Source organism: Fukomys damarensis, unplaced genomic scaffold (genome assembly GCF_012274545.1).
Source record: "Fukomys damarensis isolate Sample0158 unplaced genomic scaffold, DMR_v1.0_HiC HiC_scaffold_19, whole genome shotgun sequence".
Classification (NCBI taxonomy): domain Eukaryota; kingdom Metazoa; phylum Chordata; class Mammalia; order Rodentia; family Bathyergidae; genus Fukomys; species Fukomys damarensis.
Genome location: NW_022900931.1, coordinates 47,606,689 through 47,632,350, shown reverse-complemented (window position 1 = coordinate 47,632,350; position 25,662 = coordinate 47,606,689). Strand labels below are relative to the sequence as shown.

The 25,662-nt window shown below is 40.1% G+C and overlaps 1 protein-coding gene across 1 annotated transcript; it reads right to left on the bottom strand.

Annotated features, from left to right (window-relative positions):
- On the bottom strand, nucleotides 1-24,526 carry Slamf6 (SLAM family member 6). The gene is made up of 7 exons (XM_019206397.2): nucleotides 24,443-24,526; nucleotides 8,384-8,698; nucleotides 4,321-4,584; nucleotides 3,733-3,840; nucleotides 2,398-2,594; nucleotides 632-706; nucleotides 1-291 (listed from the first exon to the last, which is right to left on the bottom strand). The coding sequence occupies exons 1-7, from the start codon at nucleotides 24,489-24,491 to the stop codon at nucleotides 256-258; spliced, it is 1,044 nt and encodes a 347-aa protein (XP_019061942.1). The 5' UTR covers nucleotides 24,492-24,526; the 3' UTR covers nucleotides 1-255.
- Between the last annotated feature and the right edge of the window lie 1,136 nt (nucleotides 24,527-25,662).

Below are 25,662 nucleotides of genomic sequence, written 5' to 3'. Positions count from 1 at the left end.
GCGTTGTCCTGGAGTCAACTGGAAATCATTACTTGGTTCATATCCTGGAGGTGATGTTACTCCTTAAGTGTTTGGCCTAGTAAACAGGCTCAAGACTGAAGACTGGATGTGGTGATCCTGCCTGGGATTCAGATTCTGTTATTAGGCAAAAAACCAAGTTTCTTCTTCTTCTTCTTCTTTTTTTTTTGTCTTCCATGGTATCAGGAGACCCATCATTCCTAAATTTCTTTGAAGCTTATCTGCAACTTGATGGTGTTAAAGTGCAGTTGCTCTGGGAGAAGTGGGCTTATTCTATAGGAACAAGAGGAAAATAAAATAGGTTAATAGAGACCAGAACCTTAGCCATCCCTTCATGGCTATGGAGAGATGATGGGAGAGCCCCAACAGGCAGATATTAAGGATACTGATAGCATGAGGCAAGATGAAATTTAAATCAAATAGGTTAAAAACTCAGTTATGGTTGATAATCCTACTTCTTGGGTATGGTTTGAGGATGTTCTGAGACTTTCTGCATCCCCCTTGCCACAGAATCTGAGCATTTGTAAAAGGGACTCTTTACTTATATTTATTTAGAAAAATAATATGTCTGGGAGAGGTAAGAATATAAGAAATGGAAAAATTATAGTTTTACCTGTTTGGAATGATTAATTGTGGAATAGATTGTAACAGAATCACTGCTTTTTATATGTGTTAGGATTTCCATTTCCTGTAAAAAGAATAGTATACATTTGATTCACACAGACAAGAGATTCATAAATATATGTAATATATACATATACACACATGCATATGCACATACATCTCTTTCTCTCTCTCGCTCTTTCTTTCTTTCTTGAACTCAGGACCTTGCGCTTTCGAGGCAGGCAGTGGCAACACTGAGCCAAATCTCTGGCTGTCGTATTTCTTGGGAAAGCAATGTGACAAAAGGAAACACATCCAAGTTTTTTGAGAGGGAGGCCAGAATGTTTAGTAACAGGAGGTAGAGACCAAGCGCCACCAGCTCAGCCCTGCAAAACTTTTGTGGTATTTTTTAAGCCCCAAACAAAAGAGCAACAGCTGGGTGAAACAGAGGGCTTGAGAACCAAAGAGAGACGAGAAGGCTGTGAGGGAAGCACTCTTGTCCTGCTTCCAACTACGCTGTTCCCTTTATTTTTAAGAACTATCTTGTATACCAGACGATTGTTGCATTATATCTTTTGTCCTGGGTTTTTTACTAGTTCCAGCTCGTGCTGCCCACTTTTCCTGCTCCTCCTATCCCTGTCTTTCTCTCTGGTCACCATGTCATTGAGGTCAAGCATCAGGAACTGGCAGACATCTGGCCTTCAGAATGGCTCTGTCTTGAGTGTGCAGTGTGATTATAAACAGAAGTCCTCATGCACTTTTAAGATCCTGCTCGTAAATTTTGACCCTTCAAATTAATGAAAAGATAGAGAATTATCAAGACCTCAGAAACTCTCCAAAGTATAGTTTTTGTTTGTTTGTTTTCCTGAAGGAAAAACTAACAAGTTGGCTAGAGATTAGTCTTTTGATTTGTTGGAAGTGACTCAGTTTGCCTTCAACAGGAATGGGCACGTGATGGTATCTCTTGTTCCTGTTTCAAGGTGCCCACTTCACAGATGCCAGCAAGGGGCTGAGCTAGGAGGATTTGGTCTGGGAAGTAAAGATTTCTACCTGGGTTATGGCTTGCATCACTTTCACAATGCTGTTTTCTTGGTCTGTTTTTCAGAAGACATTGGAACTGACCTCACAGAATGTACTGTATGGTATTATTTAGGACATGCCACCACAAGTGCTCTATTTAGGGGTGGTGGGGATGGAGAAGTGACAGAGACGTTCCTGGTGCTTGATCAGTAACAAGCCGTCACAGGGCAGCCTGTTGTGTTGCTAGAGGAGAGGGGAGGAGTGAGGGCTGCTTATGGCTTTCATGCCTCCTATTGTGGAGAAGCTGTGAGTTTTCAGCCTTTTTCCACTCTTGAGAGACTGCTTCTAAGCTACCCCAAAGCTCTTCACTCCAGCATGAGAAGCCCCCTGCTCTGGCACCCTGTCCTGTGGAAACCCTCAAACTTAGGGGAACTCTGATCCATTCTGCTAATATTTATTGGGTGTCATAGTAGGAGAAGAGAGAGGAAGATCTAATGTACACAACTACACTGCAAGGACAAGAGCTACAGCTTCCCAAGCAGATAGAGAATGACAGAAAGTGAGAAGAAACACTCATGCCCTTAAGGGTGACCAATGGGACCCCAGAGTGGTCTGCATATAGCTTTGCAGCCTCTGTCGCTTCCTTTCTCTCCCCTCACTAGTGGATATCACCGGGATCAGTCAGATGACTGTAGAGACCAGTCTGTGGATAGTCATGGTAAGAATAGAAACAACAATGGAGTGTAAAGGACCTACCCGGTATGGATGAGTGACCTGCGCATACACAGTGCTCCCTGGAGAGATGGAAGCAAGCTCTATGTCCTCTGATGTCTCTGCTGTGAACATAAAAGGCATCATTAGCAACAGCACTCTGGGACTCCTCCCCCAGCTCTGCGTCTTTCCCAGAGCATTTTCCCTCCCCAAAGAGGCAGTTGTTCCAAGCCTGGCTCTTCCTTAGGGGTCATTCATGTTTTTGACAGTCTTTGCTCTCTGGGTTGAACCAGAGTGTCCACAGTCATGCGGGCTACTTCTGACATCGCCCCCTGGCGGGGGGTGGTCTTGAGGTGCCCTGAAGCTTCAGTGTCTTCCTCAGGCTCTACACATGGAGGACCAAGTACCACTGTTGACAAAAGAGCTGGGGACCCAACAAGAATAAAGCAGCCAATCAGCCTCTGTACGGACATCATTAACTTTCAGAAGCTCTTAGGGTGGATCTGATTAATTTAGGGATGAAGAGCTTCTGGCTCAGAAAGCTCAAGTGACTTGTGTAAAGTCACACAGAAAATGATGGGACAACATCTCAAACCCATATTTTTTTTCCCACACTTCGTTGTTCATCTCTGAATCACAGTGTGTCTTCCACCGCCCACATCTTGGCCAAACAAGAGTGATGAAGTCAGGCAGTTTTGGCTTTTGCCCTTTGATAATCAGATCTCATCCCCTGCCTTGGATTTGCTGGGTGGCGATGGACAGACCACAAGCCTTTTCACTGTATTTATTTTCTTCATTGGAAGGAAGGGGAACAACCCTGACTTTGTTATGAGAAACTCTGTGAAGGACCCTGCAGTTCTCACAGTCACAAGTCATCTCCTTTTGCACCATGGGATCCCTCTGAATAGTGACATTCTGACTCTCTTCTCTCATCCAGTCCTCTCTTTAGCCACTTCGCTCTTTCATTTGGCTTTTTCTGCCTGCTCTATGATTGCACATAAGAGTCTGGTTGCTCACCAGGATGCTGAGTTTGCTGAGTAAGCAAATGAAGGGATCCTGAAAAATAAGATCAGGTCATCAAAATGTGTGACTGCAGTGAGAGAGACCTTTGACCTCCCTCCCCAGGGGGTTCTGTAGAGAATGTGGGTAAGGGTGACCAATGGCCCTGAGCTGGGTCCCTCTTTTCCCAGGATGCTTCCATTAGGATATTAGCAGAGGTATAGTCACACCCTGGAGGTCACCCCAATGGGCAAGCTGAGCCAAGGTTTGCATCCTCCCTCCCTTCACCTGTCTTCCATGACAGATCCTGGCCAATCAGAGGCCACAGATTGCAAATCTGAAACCCGGGAGGAGAGACAAGAAGGAAGGAAGAAAACCTGCCTGTTCTTTTCCTGCAAGCAAGTATCAACACAATGATGATTATAAGTATCCCACAGATTATAATCCAGAGTAGATCATTCCAGTATAGATTTTCTTTAGTTAAAATATCTGAAAAGAGAAAACAGAAGTGGGATTTCTTGACACATCAGAAATTACATCTGGGTAAAGCCCGGAGTGTTTTTTTCCAGGGCCTCCACTGAGCCCCTGCTAGGTTACCTGCAGGGGCTGGCTGGGTGGTTCTTATCCAGAGTTTTGGGGCTCTGGCAAAGTCTCTCTGGGGAGTGGCAGTTTGTGTGGCAGCCAGGCAGGGTGGGGCTTGGTAGAGATGGGGTGGGGGTGGGGAAAGCCATCTTGCCTTCCTCAAGCCTTTGTTCTTGGAAGAGGGAATGAGGAGGAGGAGGAGGAGGAGGAAGAAAGGAGAAACCTCTGCGGGAAGAGTGAGAGGCACAGAACTCCAGAGGAGTTTTCTAGTTTCCTAGCCCCTGTGTGGCCGTCTCCCACTGCCACTGGGAATCAGGGAGCGTGTGAGGTTGTGCCACACCCCACAGCTGTTCAAGGCTCTCAGAGAGACCTGAGGACAACTATTACCTTTGCAGAGACTCTTGGCAGAGACTGGGCAAGATAAATTGCTGACAGGGTTCTCTGCTATGCACATGTAGCTCTCATCACTGGAATTCTCGGGATCCCAGAAGACAGTGAGGTTTGGTTCACTTAGAGAGGTAGTTTCTGAGACCTGCCACCCAAATGAGACAGCCTCATTTGGGTTCTCCACAGAGCAAGTCAGGTTGATCTCACAGAGTCCATTCCCAGACAGGTGAACATGGTGGGACACTTGTAAATTGTGCAGTCGTTCTGTATACAGAGGAGAGACTGAGGTTCAGGACAAATGGTCTGGATCCTTCACATCTGTGCTTTGTACTCCAGCTCTGCTGCGCCACGGTCTGTATGCTCCGTAAAAACTCTGCCTGTGCTGCCTAATTGTTGGTAGTAAGATCTGGAGCAACCCAATGAAGGGACTTCAGTATGAGAAAAAGTAACCAACGGGAGAAATGAGAAGGGAGAACCTGGGCTGCCACCAGCTCTCTGGGTAATTTGGGGTTGGCACTTTAACTTTCTGGGCATTGATTTGGGGGGGTACTTTTTAGTGCTTGGACACTGCCCCTTGTGTAGAGATTAGGCTGGTGGCTCTGAGGCAAGAGCAAGCAGGCAATGCTGGGGAGCACAGAGATGCGATTATATTCAGCCGTTTAAGATGACAGTATGCAGAAATTTCTGAGACCAAAGACTGGAAAATGCTGTCAAGAAGAATGTCAGTAGCTGTGAAGCAATGGGGATGTGAGAGCAAGACAGCCAAACACCCCTGACCTTACCTGGGTCTGAGGGTGGAGGTAAGATGACCCAACAAAGAACTGTCTGAATTGAAGAGACCGAGTAATGCTCTAAACTTAATCAACTGAGTAGCACTTGAGGAATTATGTATAACCTACTTACAATGGAGTTTGTGTGTATGCAAAGAGTATTGGATTTGGAGTCGGGGAAATCTGGGATAGGATCTTGACTTTATCATTAACTGGCTGCATGACCATGGACAAATTGCTACTATCTCTAAGAATGGATTTCCTTATCTGGAAAAATCAAGCAATGATACATACTTTTTCAGGTAATTATGAAGATTAAATGAGACAGTGCCTAACAGAGATGGCAAATATTTGGTACAAATTCCATATCTCATTCCATGTCCCTGGCTGACCTCAAAAATCTACATCATTACCTTGCCCCACTTAATAAATATATAACTGTCTGCTTGAAATTTCTACTTGGATATATCTCAAACTCACAAACTCAACTTTTTTCTTTCCAGTCCTAAGGACTGAACCCAGGGCCTTCACACTGAGCTATTTTTAAATTTTAGGATAGGATCTCACTAAGTCTCACAATTACCCAGAATGGACTCTAATTTGCAATCCTTCTGCCTCAGCCTTCAGAGTGGTGAGATTATAGGCATGTGTCACCATATCTAGCTTTAAATTCAACATATTAACAAGGACTTCTGTGTTTCTGTTCAAAACCTGCTCAGTCTATACGTAGGCTTTCCCACTTTAGTGAATGACAAGTATATTCTTTTCAGGCCAAAATCCCAGAGTCATCTGTGATCCATCTTGTCATCTCACACTCCCGCAAGAAGTCCAGGTGACTTTACCTTCAAAATATAGCCAGATTTCAATCTGTTCTGATGGTCCAGGCCAGCAGCAACTCTTGCCTGTATTATTGCAATGACCTCCTAACTGATCTGTTGGTTCACTAGTTTCTCAACAAAATAGCCTATGGCATCCTTTAAACAAGTAATTTGAATCATATTATCCCTCATAGAACTCTGCAATGGATGTCAATCTCTCTGAGACTAGAAGCCAAATTTCTGCTGTGGCTTTCAGAGCCTGACACAATGCAGCTCTCTATTTCCTCTTTGATCTAATTTCCTGTTGCTACCTCTTTCACTCTGCTCCTTGATGTTGGCCTCCTTGATATTTCTTAAGTGTGCCAGGCACCTGTGCTGATGGCTTTTTCTCTAGGTGTCCTCACAGTTCACTTTCTTATTGCAGCAGATCTTGGCTCACACGTTGTTTTCCATGAGGCCTAGTCTGACCACTCCTTTTAGAAGTGAACCCTGCTTCCTGGCACTCTTGATGTGCCTTAGACTGTACTAATCTCTCTGTGTCTGTTTCCATATAACTCATGGCTTCTTTGAACATACTGTCTTATTTTTTATAAATTATCCCTCCTATTTATTACCTGTCTCCATACTTCAACCAGAATATCAGCTCTGTGATGCATGCCTGATGTATGCCAAGTATCTAGAAGAGTGCCTCATACTGTACATTAGCCATGGACAACAAATATTGTTGACTTAATGCATAAACTCAATACGTATTCAACATCTTTCTTAAGACCAAATTCTAGTCAATAATTCATAATTAATTGGCATTAGTCTATAAAATTGAATCTTTACCATTTTTTTGCTGGTGCATACAGAGTGATTGGTCAGTGTTTTAAAAACAGAAACCAATATATTTCATCCTTTGAAATTTCTTTGCATTGTTGTAAAACAATTCGATGTAGCTTATGCACCCCATTGTATGTGTGGCTCTGAAGGACAGATACTCCAAAAAGCTCTCAAAAGGGATTGGCATTGATTCAAGAGAGCAGTTGTTGCAGGAGAAGTCGCGTCCCATCTTCTCAGTAGTGTCAGAAGGACACTGTCTCTTCAAATGGGATGCTGCCCGGTATGGCGTCTGTTCTCAGTCTTTCTACTGTATGTGTCTCATTTCTTTTCAGTATCCCAGCACTGTCTTGACGATCACTGATCAGCCTGATGACCCTCCTGTACTCACTTGACGGATGATCCCCTCAAGGATATGTCCATGTCTTAAATTTCAGACTCTGTGAATATTACCTTGTTTGGATAAAGGATCTTTGTAAAAGAAATTAAATTAGATGAAATCATCCTGGGTTATCTGGATGGCCCCTAAATCCAATGACAAGTTCTCCTATAAGAGAAAAGCAGAGGGATATTTGAGACAGACCGCAGAGAAGAAAGCACAGAGAAGATAAGAGGCAACGTGACACAGACAGAGACTGGAGCCACAAGTCAAGGATCATGTAGGAATGCTGACAGCAACCAGAAGCTGGGAGAGGCAAAGTGCAGATAGGCTTCTAGGGTCTCCAAAGGGAGTGCAGCCTTATTATACCTTGATTTTGGACTTTTTGTTCCCAGAACCTTAAAATAATAAATTTTTGTTGTTTTAGGCCATGAAGCCTGTGGTATTTTGTTTTGGCAGCTACAGAGAATGAACACATGCCTTGAAGCCATATTTTTTCAAGGACATGACACTGACTAATCTAACAATGGTAAACTCATCAAATATTCCAGGGATGCTAAAGGTTAACAAGTAACCCAAAAGTGTAGATGTTTATTTTCATTTTTATTTTTTGAATACCATCTCTTAATCCAAATGCGTTTTAGCCCTTTCAGGATCTTTGGTAGGAATTATAGAATTTCAGTTGTCTTCTAAATTGTCTTGTCTGATAGTCAGTTTAAACTTGAATAATGCTTGAATCTTCTGCGAAGTGATTATCTAAAGCCATTCATCATTGATTGTTAGCTTTTTTTTGTTTCTGAGATAGATTTATAAATGATCTCATTATAGTTCCTATAATTTTACATTGAGAAAATTTTCATTCTTTAATCGTAGGGAGGCAGATTTTTTGACTCGTGATCCTCAACATGAGCCATGTGAGGAAGATGTTGTTAGAAATTCAACAACTTTTCTCTTTATTGGACTCTCTAGGGAGATTGTTGTTCTGTACACAGACCACTCTACTAGGTCAGGCTAGTTTTCTAGTTGAAAGGGACCATGTTGTCGGATGAAGGGGGCTGAGGTGATTTTGAATGGAAAACCACAAGATGTAGGTTCTACTCTGTTCAGCTCTGCCACTGTCTGGCTGTACAGTGCTCTTGCATTTGCCTACCTGCTGGATCTCATTCTGACTCCAAATACCATCCTTTTTTACCACTAGACACATCTGTAGTCACACACGTTTAAAATATGTATTTTTTAGTTCATATATAAGTTCCCCCCGCATTTAGACTTACCAAAGACTCTTAGAACATAATGGAAAAAGGTGTTTGAGTTTATCTGGGCCTGGTAAGGTCCTGAGTCTGCCTTCGTCAGGTTGCAGAAATGTAAGGAACAGGACTGGGTGAAGTTCAGTTCCTCTTTACATTTGAAATTGGGATTCAGGATCTTTGTGCTTCCAGGAGGCATGTGGATAGTGATAACTGTAGTATTGCGAAGCCAGACGACCACCTTGATGTCTTCTTCTGGAAAATCTAGGGGAAGAGTTACTGACTCTCCTACAACTCCATTTACAACCATTGGGGTTGACCTGCTTTGTGAAACTGTATTCCCTGTAGACACAGAAGGAAAAGGTTACAAAACTGTTCTTGACAACTGTCCTCCACCCTCAAAGTCTCCCTTCAGGCAAAGATCTCTCATGTTAGGGCCTAAGAATGTTGGACATAGAGCCAGGTGTGGTGGTATACACCTATAATTCTAGCACTCTGGGAAGATGAAGCAGGAGGATCATAAATTCCAGCCCAGACTGGGCAACTTGTCTGAAAATGAAAATATTTTAAAAAGAGCAGAGGATGTAACTTGGTATGAAGGCACTGGGACCAATCCCCGGTAGTATAACAACAACAAACCCAAGCAACAAGAAAACCACAACCAAACCAAAACAAAAAATCAGGCAAAAAATATCTATACTGGTAGAAGTCAAGGGAGTGGCTATCTTTGAGAAGGAGAGAGGAGTAGAGGTACAGAAGGTAACATACGAGGGAGAATTTGGGTTTCTTGTAATGTTCGTTGTCTTGATCTGTGTCTACTAAACAGTTGTTCAGTTTATAGTAATTCATTGAGCTAATACTGAAGATTGGTACAGTTTTCTCTTGGTATTTAGTAAAAGAAATTAAAACTACAAACAAACCAAACCGAAATCATTGTAATAATTTATAAGGACAAAGTGATCTGGCCCCTTTATCCTCCTCAGTCTAATTTTTGTAACTTGCTCCTCGTTCACTTTGCTTCAGCCTACCTGGCTCTTCCTCAGATCATTGCACTTCCCGCTGCCTCCAGTGCATTTCCTTCACCTGGACACAGGGCTCACAGCTTCGCCTCTATAATGTCTTTCATGCAAATGCTCCCTCTCAGACAGGTCTTTTGTAACCACTCTTCCCTCACTGCCATCCTTCACCTAACCCTGATCATCCAGCTGCCTTTGGGTTTATTTTTCCCTGTGGTACTCGTCACCCAGCATACTTCACAATTTACAAGTTTGTTTTGTTCTTTCTCCTCTCCAGTAGACTGTAAGCCCCCACAAAGGGGAAGATATTTGCCTGTCTTTCCCACTGTTGTAAACACTCTTCAACACTGCCTGGCACCTACTAGGCATCCGGTGAGTATCTGTGGAGTGAATGGATATACATCAGTCCCCACTCCAGGGTTCTCTGTTCAGGACGTTGAGTATTAATACTTCTCAGTAAAGAGTCTGGATTTATCGGGTGGCCTGAGGACTCTGCACGAACTGTTCCTCCCTTGTCTAGCACACTCCTTTAAGTTCCTTTGCTTTTATAGTTTGCAATTATTAGTTTAAGAAATCATTTATTTTTACTCTTCACTCAGTTCTATAATTCAGTGAGTAAAAATTTATCAGTTCCCCTTTAAGTAGCAATATTGTTGACCCTCTGGGCTCACCGCTGGTAGGAGAGCGTGACAGGCAAGTGAGTAGTTATGATGTGGTTGATTAGGCATTGACCTGGGACAGGACTGGTGTCTGCATTGCTCTTGTACCACTATTGCACCTTTGATATCAAGTACTTCTTTCTCTGTTATACCTATAAGGTCGTTTTTCTTCTTTTTCCACAAATTTGAGAGGAAGAATTATGCTTATTTTATTCTGTATCCTTAGCATTTAGTACAATTTCTAGCTCCATGGGCACCATGTTGATGCCAACATGGGCTCTGTGAGAACAGGCATAGTGAGGATGACGGACCAGGGCTATACGGGGGCTGTGGGAACACTTCAAAGAAATAACACGACAGGAGAAAATTGGGACTTTTCAATTGCTCCATTATTTGTACTTCTTCCAAGAACGCATTGCTGTTTCCTCTGCCTAGACACCCTTCCCCATCATTTCTGTAGAATAATTTCCTATTTACCCTCCTAGGATGAGCTGTAATATCTGTTTTTTCTCAGCTTATATTTGTGTGGTGAAATGTCCCAATCTCTCTCCTTTCAGCCTCTAAATCCCCCCTACCCTTGGTATCAGGGATCGAACTCAGCTCCTCGTGCTTGCGAGGCCGGCAGCAGAACCACTGAGCCAGATCCCTGGCCCAAATCTCTTGATATCTTTACCCTTATTCTTTTTACCTTAAAGGCACAATAGACCCACCTTTCCAGGGATGGCACAGGCTCCTCCTCGGCAATGACACTTTTAAATACTCCTTTCCACAATACTTTTGCATCTCTGTTCATCAGTGTGGGATTTTTGCATGGTATAGCGGGAGAAGGAAGGAGTTTGTGGTGGAGGAGAAGGGAGAAGAAACATGGATGGGAGGGACAGTAGGAGGAGTTCCCTGTAGGGTGAAAACAAAACAGCAATGAAACTAGATTTGAGACTATATTTTAGAGAAGGTGAAGATCAGGAGCTGCCAAAAATGTTCAAAACACCCCTCAGTGTTATGGTCTGGCTCAGAGGGCAAGGGATCTTTCACTCTGCTCAATTTGGAATCAGCACTGATTCTAGGGGAGTATCCTTGGCCAACATGCTTGGCACAGATATTGATGTTCTGGGAATTGGCAGAGTGTCCAGGTGGCTCTGCTGGCAGTATACGTGGAAGACTAGAACCAGAAGAGAAGACGAGGAATTGGAAGGATGCCTCATAGCTGGCAGGCTGGCTGCTGCTTTGGGGCCCAAAGGAAGCATTCCTTCAAGGACTCCCCTAAATCACTGGAGGAGCATTTGGAGCACGGAGGCGGGGGGCTGGTCAGGATGTCAAACCAGCGGACATTTAATATACACGTGTCTCATTCATTGACTGATGTGTTTCTAGAAACACAAATGATGTCTTACTCAGCATTTTGTTTCCCTAGAACCTGGCACAGAGGACTTGGTGAGAGATGCATTGGGATTAGAATGCAGAAAGTTTTTAAGGGTACCTGTGTAGTGGAAGTTTATTCTGAAAGTCAAGAAACATGGAATATTTTTGAGACACGGGAAGGTATAGAAAACAGTGCTTTAGGGAAGAGAGGAGAGGACTAAGACAAGACTGATTCTGAAGAAGAGTGAAGCATCAGAAGAAACTTTGGGGTTCCTCACTTAGGGAGCTGGCTTAGACCCGTCTATAAAGAATGAGAATAAAGAGGGCCATTTTATTTAGCATGTCATGAGTTTGGTGTTAAGGAGGGTGGAAGCTGATTTCTCCAAATTCAGAAGAGCAGGCTGGGGAGATATAGGACAGAACTTTGAGATGGGGGTAGGAGAAAAGAAAGGTGTATCCTGAGTAAATTTGGAGCAGACAGAAGCAGTGGCAGAGAGGGACACTAAAGTGTTGTGGAAAACTGTCATTTCTGAGGAGGAGCCTGTGTCTTCCCTGGAGAGGTGAGTCTATTGTACCTTTAAGATGAAAAAGAGTAAGGTTAAAGATATCAAGAGACTTAGAAGTTGGGAGGGGAGAAATTGAGACATTTCACATAAATTGTCCTCAAAATTATGAGAAGTGCATTGATGGATCCAGGAAGAAGATGGATGCAGATGGATCACTGTCCAAGCTAGCCCATACATTGGCCACAGAACAAGTCTCACTAAATTTTAAAAGACTCAAATCATATGAAGAGTCTCCTCTGATAACAATGGAATAAAACTAAAAATCAAGACTAGAAGGGAAATTGGAAAATTCACAGATGTGTGCAAGTTGAACAATATTTTCTAAAATGACCAATGAGCCGGGGGGGGGCAATCACAAGGGCAATTAGAATATACAGTGTGTTGAAATAAGTGAAAAGGAAAACACAGAATAGCAACCCTTACTAGATACAGCAAAGCAGTTCTCCAACGGAAACTTGTAGCTGTAAATGCTCACATTAAAAAAGGACAGGAACTAGTTGTGGTGGCACATGCCTGTAATCCCAGCACTTGGGAGGCTGAGGCAGGAAGGTTATCATGAGTTCGATGCAAGCTTGGGCTCCATAGTGAGTTTAAAAGTGGAACTAAAAAAATAAACAAACTACATAGTGAGACCTTGTCTCAAAAAACAGTCTCTCTGCATATATATATACACACACACACATATATATACACATTACATATATACATGGATATGTGTGTGTAAATATATATATATATATATATTTTCAATCTCAAATCAATATCCTAACTTTACACCTTAAAGAACTAGGAAAATAAGAGTACACTAAACCAAGAGCTAGTAGAAGGAAGAAAACAATAGATTTTAGATCAGATATAAAGAAAATAGAGAATATAAAAGTAATGAAACTATAATGGTTCTTTGAAAAGATCACAAAATTAGTTAGGTTAGCTAATTAAAAAAACAGTGAAGGGGCCAGGGATTTAGCTCAGTGGTTTGGTGGCCTGTCTTTCAAGCACAAGGACCTGAGTTCAATAAAAAAAACAAAAACAAAAACAAAAAACAGTGAAGACTCAAATTACTAAAATTAAAAATGAAAGTAAGGTCATTACTATAGAACTTAAAGAAATAAAGATTATAAAAGAACATTATAACTGTGTGCCAACACACTGGATAACCTAGCTGAAAGAGACAAATCCCAAGAAACACACAATGAAGGAACAGAAAAATCTAGGAGAATTTTATAACAAGAAAAGAGATTTAATCAATAATCAGAAAGTTCTAGACAAAGAAAAACCATATGACTTCACCAACTAGTGAATTCTAAGTATTCAAGGAATAATTAACACCAGAAGAAAAAGGCTTCCTAGTGCATTCTGTTAGGTCAAAATTACCCTAAAACCAAGGCCAAAGGCATCAGGAAAAAGTAAAGAAGGAAGAAAGAAAAGAACACTACAGACCAATATCCCTTATGAATATAGATGAAAAATCCTCAACAAAACAAACTAAATCCAACAGTATGTTATGGGGATTATATATTATGACAAAGTGGAATTTATCTCAGAAATGCCAGAGTGTTCAATATATAAAAACCAACCACTACAATATGCAAAGGAAAAATAATATATGATTATCTCAAGGACAAAAAAGCCAACGCCATTTAATATAAAAACATTTGTGTATCTAGGAGAAATTTCCTTAACTGGACAAAAGGTGTTTATTTATATATACATTCTACACACAGATGGAAGGCCAAATGCCTTCCAACTAAGGTCAGGAAAAGATGGTATCCACTTTCACCACTTGTATTCAACATTGTACGCGAAGTTCTAGCCAGCGATAGTAGGCAAGAAAAAGAGACAAAACGCATCATAGCTCAAAAGAAATAAAACTATTTCTACTCATAGATGATGTGACCTTACAAATAGAAAATTATAAACAATCCACAGAAAATAAGCATAGCTAATTGAGCAAAATTGCAGGATACAAGATCAACATAAAAAATCAGTGTATTCCTGTAAACCTTTGATGAACAATGGGAGCACATCCCATTGTTCATAGACTGAAAGGTAATGTTATAATAGCAATAATACCTGAAGCAAGCTACAGATTCAAAGCAATCTGAATTAACACTGGAATGACTTTTTTCTAGAGAAATTGAATTGAGAACTCAGAACCAAGTGTTTAAGACTTCTCAATAGGGAATGGAAAGTTTCTTCGACAAATAGTGCCAGGGCAAATGGATCCACATGCAAAAGAATGAAGTTGAAACCATTGATTTTGACAAAAAAGCCAGAAACATACAAGGGGTGACTGAAAATAGGGTGACTATTTAAAATTTAAAAGTTTACTAGAACCAAGACTGTAATGTAAAGGTACAAGATCCCAATGATGAATGTAACGGTACTGTATACCTAAAATGTACCAATAAACTCAATGAGAGAAAAAAAATTTATTAGCATAAAAGACACATTGCCATGAATACTCCTCAAAATATTCCTCCTTACTTTGAACATAAGTTTCCCATAATTCTTGCCACTTTCTGAAGCAGTTCTGAAAGTCCTCTTTCTCAAGTGTCTTTATATGGTGAAAAGATATGGTGACTACTGGTACCAAGTGCCATCCAACAGAAAGGCAGGCTCCTACAGACATTATGGCATGGGATAGGGCCCAGAGGCCAAGACAGTTGCAGGAGAGAGATCCCTCAGATTACAGCACTTAAGGGGGCCAGAAAATCAATGAGAAGGTATCAATTGAGTTGGGATGGACAAGTCCTTGGAACAGAAAGGAGTGTGCAGTGACTATAATCGGAGTAATCCAGGGGTAAAGAAGAGATACTGGAGGAGTGCTAGAGTTGTGAGCACATTCCCACTGATATTCTAGCTGTTGCCACAAGGCTCTGTGCTCCCCTGCAGGGCATCTCACTTTCCAGATGTCACAGTGTTCAGTGCTCATGTGGGTTCCAATCCACTGGACACTGAATACTGACAAGCCAGGAGCCAGGATGAGCATCCTCTTACTGGTTCCTATACTCTGCTGAGTTCCTTGCCCTCCTGTCTGCCCCCATCACCGAGCTCCAGCCATCACTGAACTCCCAGGCTGCTTCTATGACAAACATGAGAAAGCAAGGCAACAAGAAGGCTCCCAAACCCCGTCTTCCCGAAAGTTGATTTCACAGGCACTGAAGTAGAGGACCTTACAGTCAAAGAACTGAAAAACAGAATCTTTGAAGAGATAAAAGAAAATATGTGAATAGTGTCAGATAAAGGATTTAACCTGGTCAGAGAGATTAGAGAAGGCACATAGATGACAGAGAGGAACAGTTGGGCTAGAGGGAGTTGCACATGGCACCCAACCTCAGCGGAGTGGAGGGATAGACTCGAACAACTGCAGAGATTGCCACCGAGCAAAGGAGGACGGGAGTAAAGACCCCTCTAAAATCCGCGGAGGACTGAGTGCTTGGTAGTCCTGCACTGCCATTTCTCCCCACTCTGAACCAGGACAGAGTCAAGACATTTGACTAATCGGATCCACGGGACCACAGCCGAAATCTAATGAACCTGCATGCCCAGAGAGGATTCTCTCTCTGTTTTGCATCTCTGTGTGTTTTTAATTTAAGAAAATTATTTTTCTCTTTTTAAAGGTATCTCCTTTTTTATTTTTATCTCATGTTATTTTTTTTCTTTTTCTCTTGTCTCATTTGGTCTGATATATAAAATATATATCACATATATTTACATATAACATATAGAGTAGTGTCTATATAGGTAAACCAGAATAAGAATGAATAAATGCATTAATTTAGAAATATCTTTAATAGTCATGCGAAGGCAACCACCACCAAAAATATGTACAGAGGATCTTGCAGCTTCTTCCCGTCTCCAGTCATACTTCCCTACCTCTTCTTTTTATCCCTTACCCCTGTGGATAGCCTCTCAAACCTCTCCCCCAATTCCAGACATAAAAACATCACCCAAAATCCTATATTTTTCCTTAGTATCAGTTCTTTGATTCCCTTTTTTGGGAACTATTTTATCTCTTTGGCTTGTTCTCACTCGTTCCCTTATCCTCTACATCTCAGCCTAATTCAGTGACTGGGACTGACTTTATTACATTGAGTAGGTTGAATAGGTGAATAAACACTAAAATGTAACCAAACTCAAGGCCACATCACAGGGAGATGGAATCTAATGAAACAGATCTCTGTGGTAGTGACAGAGTTCACTGCCTTAACTGATCTTCAACCTTCAGCACACAAACAATAGAAACACGAGAAAGCAAGGCAACAAGAAGGCACCAAAACCCCCTATCTTCCCAAAAGTTGGTTTCACAGGCACCAAAGTGAAGGAAGTCACAGGCAAAGAACTGAGAAACAAAACTTTTGAAGAGATAAAAGAAAAAAATATATAAGCAAATTCAAAAGATGTTTAGTAAGCTTAAAGAGGATTTAATCAAGCAGATAAAGGATTTAACTAAGAAAATGTTAAATAAGAAACAACAACAAATTGAGTTAAGACAATGCAAGATATGATGACCATTTGGGTAAAGCATTAGAAATTATGAAAATAAAGCAAGAGGCAATACAAGATATGAAAAATTCAATGGAAAGCATGGGTAGTAGATTTGACCAACATGAGGACAGAGTATCAGAAATTGAAGATAAAACTGGTATAGTAGATCATTTACTCAGTGATATTCTAAAATGACAAGACTTCATAGAAGCTATATCCAGCAGTTGACAGAGAGAGAGAGAGAGAGAGAGAGAGAGAGAGAGAGAGAGAGAAAAGAAGAAAGAAAAAGACAAAAGCCTACCTCAACTTCAGAATTATAGGAATAAAGGAAAAAATTGAATATGGTTCAAAAGGCATAAAAAATGTATTCATTGGAATATCACATAAAAGTTTCCAAATCTAGAGTGAGAATTCAATATTCAAGTACAAGAGGCATATGGAACCCTGATAGGCACTGCCAGAATGTAACTTCTGTATGATATATAAGAATAAAAATTCTAGAAAGTCAACAAAATGAGAGAATACTAGGAGATGTTAGAGAAAAGCAAGTAATCTATAAAGGCAAGTCTATCAGAATAATTGAATTTCTCAGCACAAACTTTAAAGGGCAGGAGAGCTTACAGAAAAGTTTTTCAAGCCCTAAAAGAAAACAATTATCAGCCTAGACTTTTATACCCAAAATTGCCTTTACAATTGACAGAGAAGTAAAGACTTTCCATGACAAAGAAATTCTAAAGAAATACATGACCACTAAACCAACATTGCAGAAAAAACTTAAGGGACTCTTAGAGACAAGGAGGTTACCAGGATCAAAGCACCCAAAGGAAAGTATATATCTAACTAGGAAAGAAGTTAAACAAAAGGAAAAAAAAAAAAACAAAGAACTCAGTATTGGAAAAATAATTTAACGATGGAATTCAGTAAATACCTTACAATAATAACTCTCAATATCAACGGTCTTAACATCTCAGTAAAAAGAAATAGACTGACAGATTGGCTCACAAAATAAATCCAACTGTATGTTTCCTACAAGAGACCTATATTAACCCCCAAAAGCACATAAACTGAAAATGAAAGGATGGAAAAGAATACATGCAACTAGAGTCCATTAGCAAGTAGGACTATTATCTTAGTTTCAGACACAGCAAACTTCAAGCCAAAACTGATCAGAAGAGGAAAAATAGCTACTACATACTGGTAAAGGGAACAATTCAACAGTAGGCACTAACAATTTTAAATATATATGCACCAAATATTGGCATACTCTGTTGTGTAAAACAAAAACTACAGAATATAATCAGAGAGACTGCCACCAATACAACCCTAGCAGGAACTTTAATATAGCACTCTCAAGATTAGACAGGTCAACCAGATTAAAAAGAAAAAATCAACAAAGCGCTATCATTGAACAAATAGACTTAACAGATACCAACACAGAATTTCATCCAACAACAACAGAATAGAGTATACATTTTTTTCCCAGCAGCTCATAGAACTTTCCCCCAAATATAACTAACTTAAACCATAAAGCATGCTTAAATAAATTTAAGAAAATTAAAACAATTGCTTGATACTATGGAATCATTTTGGAATGAAGCTAGAAATCAACAGCAAAAAGCCAAAACAAAACAACAATAAAAACCCAACCCAAACCAAAAAACACAGAAACTACACAAATATATAGAGATTAATTATTCTAAAATATTCAATGGCTCTCAGAAGACACAGGAGAGAAATAAAAATTTTTCTAGAATCAAATGACAATGGGGGCTGGGGATTTAGCTCAGTGGTTCCGCCACCTGCCTTGCAATCCCAAGGACCCGAGTTTGAACCCTGGCACCCCCCCAAAAAAATGACAATGGAAGCACAACATATGGAGACCTATGGGATACAATGAAAGCAGTTCTAAGAGGGAAATTTATAGCTACAAATCCATACATTAAGAAGAATAGTGTGATCCCAAATAAATAACCTAATTGTGCTAGGACCTTGGTCCTAGAAAAACAAGAATAATCCAAATCAAAAACTAGTAGAAGAAATTATAAAGATCAGAGAAAAGATTAATAAAATTGAGACCAAAAAACCACAAAGGATCAATGGATCAATTTCTTTGCAAAGATAAACAAGATCAACAAATCCTTAGCCAATCTTATCAAAAATGAAAAAAAAAAAAAAGGAAAGAGAAAAAACCCAAATCAATGCAATTAGAAATGAAGAAATCGAAATAACAGATGCCACCAAAACCCCATAACATCATAAGAAACCACCTTGAAAACTTGTATTTCAATAAATTGGAGCCTTTTAAAACTATTAAATTCGGCAAAGAGAAAGGATGCAAAATCAATGCGCAAAAGTCAGAAATACTCCTGTACGCTAATAAGGAAACAACTGAGAACAAAATCAGGAAAACTCATTCATGATAGCTTAAAAATATTAAACACCTATTAATGAACCTAAAATAGGACGTGAAAGACTACTACAGTGGAAATTATGCTACTCTGAAAAAAGAGATTGAAGAAGACAGCAGCAAAAGGAAAGACATCCCCTATTTCTGATAGGCAGAATCAATATTGTGAAAATTCCGTATTACCAAAAAGAATATGTATATATATTTACAGCAGTTCCAATTCTTCACAAAAGTAGAAGAAAAATCCTAAAATTTATATGGAGCCAGAAGAGACCCAGCACAGCCAAAGCAATCCTGAGCAACATGGACAAAGCAGAGGCATCACAATCTTGGATTTCGAGTTACAAACAAACAGCAAACAAACAAATATGGTACTAGCACAAATAATAACAAACATGGTACTGGTGTTGACACATGGGTCAACGGAACAGAACTGAGTATGTAGAATTGATCTGAGGCACATGATCTTTGACAAAGGAACTAAAAACTTAAACTGGAGAAAAAATAACCTATAACAAATGGTGTGGGAAAATTGGATGTCCACATGCAGAGGAGCATATGTAGACCACATCTCTCCCCTCTCATGCTGAGGTCAAATAAAAACAGATCAAAGAGCTAGATACAAAAACAGAAACATCTGCCAGAAGATAATATAGATAAAACTCTTGAAAACACTGGCATAGGCAAAGACTTTCTGAACAGAACACCAGTTTTACAAGAAATAACATCAAGAATCAACAAATGGGATTATATCAAGTTAAAAAGCTTCTACACAGCAAAAGAACAAACCAGTGAAGCGAAGAGAAAACCTACAGAATGGTTGAATGAGCAGTTGAAATGAAAATAAACTTCTCCAAAAAAGAAGTAGAAACGGCCAATAAGTACATAAAAATATTTCAGTATCTTTGGCTTTAGAGAGATTCAGATCAAAACAACATTAAGATTCTGTCTTACTCCAGAAAGAATAGCTATCCTCAAGATCTCAAAACACAACAATGCTGGAGGGTTTGTGGGGGAAACAGAACATTTCTACATTGTTGGTGGGAATGTAAATTAGTACACCCACTATGGAAATCAGTATGGTGCTTCCTCACAAAACTAAACATAGAGCTACCCTGTGATGCAGCTGCACCACAACTTGTTATATAGCTAAGAAAATTTACTCTAGCATATTACAGTGATTCTGAATGTTAAGCTTATTGTGGCACAATTCACAATAGCCAAGATATGGAATCAGCCTAGGTGCCTATCAATAGATGAATGGATAAAGAAAATGTCATCTAATACCCAGTGGAGCATTATCTAGGCACAATGAAAGGCAAAATTATGTCATTTGGCTGGGCATACTTGTGCACACCTGTTATCCCAGCACTCAGGAGGCTAAGCAGGAGGATAGCTGCAAGTTTGAGGCTAGTCTGGGCTACATAGTGAGTTCACGTCCAGCCTGAACATAGTGAGACCTCATCTCAACAAAACAAAACAAAACAAACCTTATGCCATTTGCAGGAAATGGATGGAATAGGAGACCATCAGGTTAAGCAAAATAAGCCAAACTCAGAAAGACAAGTATGGCACATCTTCCCCAATATTTAGAATCTAAAACAGATGACATGAAAGTAGAACGGAGACTATTATTAGACAAGAGGAAAGCAATAGGGGGAGGGTGATGGTGTTGTAAGTGAGAATAATAGGGGAGATGAATAAAAGAGTTATTAATGATAACACTGACAGATCATGATGTTGACATGAATTTGTTGAGCTGAAAATGTGCCCACTACACTATGTTAAATGAACAGCAGTTTATATAATAGGATATATAGGACTGCCAATTTTTACTTTAAAAATGCATTAATGTATAGACATATTAAGAGATGATCTAAAATAGTGTTCATTTAACTGTTTTAATCCATCTCAGGAAGTAAGATGCTGAGTATATTTTTTCTTTTGTTTAAGAGTAATTTTTAATTTGTGCTATTATGTGAGATGATGGATATATTAATTAGCTTGATTGTAGTAATTATTTCATAATACATATGTATCTTAATACATGATATGTTATATCTTAAATACATATGATCTTGTCAATTTTGCTCAATTAAAAATAAGTTTGAATGTATATGTGTGTGTCTATATGTGTGTGTGTGTGATACTGGGGATTGAACTCAGGGGCTTCACACTGAGCTACATCCCCAGCACTTTTATTAGTTTGAGACATGTTTTCTCTACATTGCCCAGGCTGGGCCCAAACTTGTGATCCTCTTGCCTCAGCTTCTTCCCAGAGTGCTGGAATTATAGGCATTCACCACCATGCTGGCCTAAACTGTACTTTTTTTATTTTTTTAAAGAATGAACTTTGGCCCCTATCTCTCAGTATAGGCAAAAGTTAACTCAAAATTTATCAATCACTTATGTATAAGAGTCAAAGCTGTAAAACTCTTAGAAGAAAGTATAAGAGCAAATAATCACGATCTTGGCAATGACTTCATAGAGATGGAAACAAATGTACAGGCAATAAAAGAAAAAATAAGTAAATTATTCTTTTTCAGAATAAGAAAGTCTGCTAAGCAAAGGATGTAACTAAGAAAATGAAAAAAAAAACAACTTACGAGAATGGGATAAAATATTTGCAAATCATTCATCTGACAAAGGTCTAGTTTCAAGAATACATAAAGAACTCTTACAACTCAACATAAAAAAAGACAAATAACCTGATTTAAAATGGGAGAAAGGAGAGTCAAGATGCAGGTAGCAGTTCACAGCCTTGAATCAAGACAGCTTGAAAAAAATGAACTCAGCAGGACAAAATAAAGAGCTCTAAGAATCAGTCTGAGGTAACAGAAGTTAAAAATTATGGAGAAGTGGTGCATGCCTATAATTCCAGGGGCTGAGGCAGGAGGATCACTGCGAGTTTGGGGTCAGACTGGGCTAGTGAGTTCAAGGCCAGCCTGAGCCACATTGCACGACCCTGGTTTAAAAAAAAAAAATCACGGAGAAACTGAAAGCTAATGTACAGAAAAGAATAAAGCAGTCTGCAGTAACAACCCTGGTCCTAGGGAGGGAGCCAAAAGAGGCTGTGCAGGCACAGAGAGGATTGGCAACCCTAGTGATTAACAGCAGACCAGTAGTGTCGGCCACTGGGAAAACCCAAGGTCATTGCAATGTGGGTACTTACTTTGAAAGTGACTCCTTCACATGGCAGGCTAGCTTTGGAGAAGAAATTCTCAGCAGCTCTTGCCATAGTTAGGGGCGGTATAACAATAATTGTCTCTACAGAATGGAACTTTAAAAGTTAGATTTTTTTTCTTATAATTTCTCTATGCTTTCTCCTCCTTAGCACACAACGAATACCCTCTTCTGACAAAAGAAGTAACAGAATATGCGGGTGCCAGTTCTAGGAAGAAGGCACCCAGTTTCCTTTTCATGAGAAGGGGATCAATGAACTGAAAATGATAAAGTAAACACAGAGAACGGCATTGTTTTTCTGAGCTCCTCTCCCCTCTGTTCCTTAATACAAAAGACCTTTCTTTGCTCACCTGTACATAGGGAGATGGTGACAAGGCAGATGGAGCCCTCTATCTCCCCAGAGCTAGCTTTGGATAAATCATTTTTCCTTCTTTACCAAAACATATGGCCTCCTTTGATTCGGTCAGCAGTAGGCAAGTGAACTTTGCATGAACCTGAGTGGCTGAGCCACGCTAAACCAAGAGCTGTACTGAGAGGAGGCTCACTGTGTGAGGCTGAGCGCCTCCAGGGACCAGAGTTCAAGGAACAGCCACACTTTCGGGTCCCTGGCAACATCACGTCTTAGTGACAAGAGTCAGCGTCTCCACAAGAGACAGTCATGGAGAGGGAAGGGCTACCTTCCCTGAGAAAGACTTAAAACTATAGCCATAGGGAAGAAAGAATGCTTCCTCTTTCTGAGTCTTACGTATATTTTCCAAAGATCTGTCCTCATTCCACTTTTCTCTTTAGCTTCACTTGTTATCTCTGTGCTGCTGATTCTCAAGTCTCCCTCCTTAGTCCTACTCCTAGTTCTAAATCTCCAGCTGCTTTCAGAATGTCTCCTTGTGAATATCACCCTAGTGCCCTAAGTTAATAGGTCCAAAATTGAACTCACCTTCCTCCCCACAGCTGCTCTCCATCCCAACCCAGTAGGCTTCCTTAGACGTCCTGTCTGAAACACGACTGCCTCCCTGCCATATTTTATATCCACCTTTCCTGCTTGAGTGATACCCTCCTTGTCATTTATCACTATCCAATGTTTTGTTTTATTTGTTTATAATTTTTTTCCTTTGCCAAAATGTTAATTCCACAAGAGCAGGAATTTTTGTCTGTTTTGCTTATGATGTAACTCCAGTAACTAGAACAGTGCAGGCAGTCAGCTGGTGATTGGTAAGTATTTACTCAATGACCTGATGAATCCTCCTTGCCTTTGGTTGCCATTGTCAATTAACCTAGTTAGTTCTACACCTGTGGCATCTCTTGTTTCCTCTTGTGCTTTTGACAGGTGTGTTCAACTGTCTTTGAGTCTCAGAATTATTCAAGAGCTTGCCACATGCTGGCTTGTTATTTAAATTACCTTAGCTTCCGTTCCTCATGCTAAAATGAGGCTATTAATAATACAGATGCATAGAATTATCATGAGACTTCGAAACATGATACATGTACAGCACCTGGTTCAGTAGCTGAAATAAAATAAGCACTCAAAAAATGCTAGCTAGGCTCGGGGATTTGGCTCAGTGTGCCACTACTTGCCTTATAAGCATAAGGTCTCAAGTTCGATCCCCGGTACTAAAAAGAAAAAAAAAAAAAATGCTAGCGGTTCTTATCAACCCTCCAGCACTAGCTCTGAGCTAGCTTTCTTGTCTGGTTTCCTTTAGCTGAATGCCATATTTCAGCCCTAAAGGACCACTTATGGTCTCCCAAACATGATATGAACCTCCATGTTCTCCCTGTAACAGACAGCAGGCAATAAGGTTACATCAGTTAATTCATTTCTCACTGCCATATAAAAGCATTTTGGACAAGACAACCCCTAATTTGCATCAAAAGAAGGGCAATTTTTTCTTTTCTATTTTTTTTCTTTCTTAACATATGTCAAAAGGTAAGAGAACTATTTCTGGTGTTCTTGTTTGAACCCAGAAATTCCAGCTAAACTGAGTCACAGGCCTTCGATATTTTAGATTAGGATAGTGAGGCCCAAAATGGATAACTAACCTACCTTCAATCACGCAGGAGCATCATACCTCAGTTGTAGAGGATTCATTTTTTTTCAATCTCGGTTCTCTTTGCACCGTATGTTGGCCAAAAATCTCAAACAATCACAATTTAGGAAAGTTCATTTCTCATGTCCCTGAGAATACTTGCATTATGGGAAGACCTAGTTAAAGTTGTTATTTCTAAACCATCTCAGGCTCTTAGCATTCAAAGTGGAGGAAAAGTGGCAGTAGAGAGCACCATAGTGAGCTCCTCTCTATCCCTCAGCACACAGCCTCTTCATCCACTGCATCTGGGTGATTTAGATTAAGCAAGCTGCACAGAAGCAAGAAAGTCACCCAGCAACTACATGGGGCTACATGGATATTTACCTGAGCCAAGGCAGAAGACAAGTGGGAGAGACTGGATCAGCCAGAACATACTCTGGGAAGTGGAGACCGGAGCTGGAGAACTTGAGGTAGTCAACGTTGCTGTCTGCTGTCAGCTGATAGTTCTTCTTACTTTCCTTTTCTCTCAGAGAAGTGGTGCAAGACGTTCCCCTCCCACACTAAAACTCCGGTTACTGACTTTTAGTCTAATTACCAAATTAATTATAAACACATTTTGTATAATTTTAATTTTTCAAAAATTTATTAAGATTTATAATGTAACTTAACATGTATGCTTGAGAAAATGTATGTTCTGTTGTGGAGTGGAATATTCTGTGTATGTTAGATGCACTCTGTTGGTAGTATTGTTTGCGTATTCTACCTCTGAATTGCTTTAGTTTTTGTGTTTTCATTTCATTATATTTAACATGGCTTCAACATCTTTGATAAGTTAAATGCTTATGCCTTCTTAGGGACTGTTTCTGTCAACTTATTTTGTGTATGCTGTGTGTGTGTGTGTAATTAGAAAAAATTTCAAATAAATCATTTTTTGGAAAAAATAGCTATCACTTCCTGTCTTTGTGAACAGGCTCTGTAATGGGACAGTTCTTCACCAGTTAGCTTGGCTATTTCTGATGCTAGGAATCAAGCTGCTTTGGTTTTCAAATGATTTGAGGGTATCTCCAAAGGTCCATATGCTGGAAGCTTGGCCCCCATTGTTGGGCCCCTGGGACCCTGTGTCAGTCCCAGTGTTGGTCACAATGTTGGGAGGTAGTAGAACCTTTAAGAAGTGGAGTCTACTGGGAGATAATTATATCATTGACAGTGCTACCCTTGGAAGGGATTAGTATAGTTCTCTAAGGAGCCTGGTTGGTTCCCACAAAAATGGGTTGTTATAAAAAAGAGTAAGCTTGGCTTCTGAATGCTTCTAACTTCCTGTCTCACCTTGTGGCTTCTTGTACACACACTCAAACCATGATGATGTCAACTGCCATGAGGCCTTCGCCAGAGGTTAAACAAATGGGGAACTTTCAGCCTCTGAAACTTAGATCTCAGGAAACCTTTTTTCTTTCTAAAGTACTCAGCCACAGGTATCTTGTTATAGCAACATAAAATGAACTAATACCCAGTCTAAAATGAAACTCAGATCTTAACTCTTTTCTGAACATGTACCTTGTCTGTGCCTCTGGGTGGCTTTCTCAATTTCCCCATGTAGAGAGCTG

Excerpts from the sequence above, each read along its gene's own strand:
- Slamf6 (XM_019206397.2), bottom strand. The coding sequence starts at position 24,491 with ATGTTCTGGCTGATCCAGTCTCTCCCACTTGTCTTCTGCCTTGGCTCA. Across the intron at positions 8,699-24,442 it reads TGTCTTCTGCCTTGGCTCAG|GGAATACAGTTTCACAAAGC; the intron begins GTAAATATCCAT and ends CTGTGTCTACAG. Across the intron at positions 3,841-4,320 it reads TGCCAAGAGTCTCTGCAAAG|ATATTTTAACTAAAGAAAAT; the intron begins GTAATAGTTGTC and ends TTCTCTTTTCAG.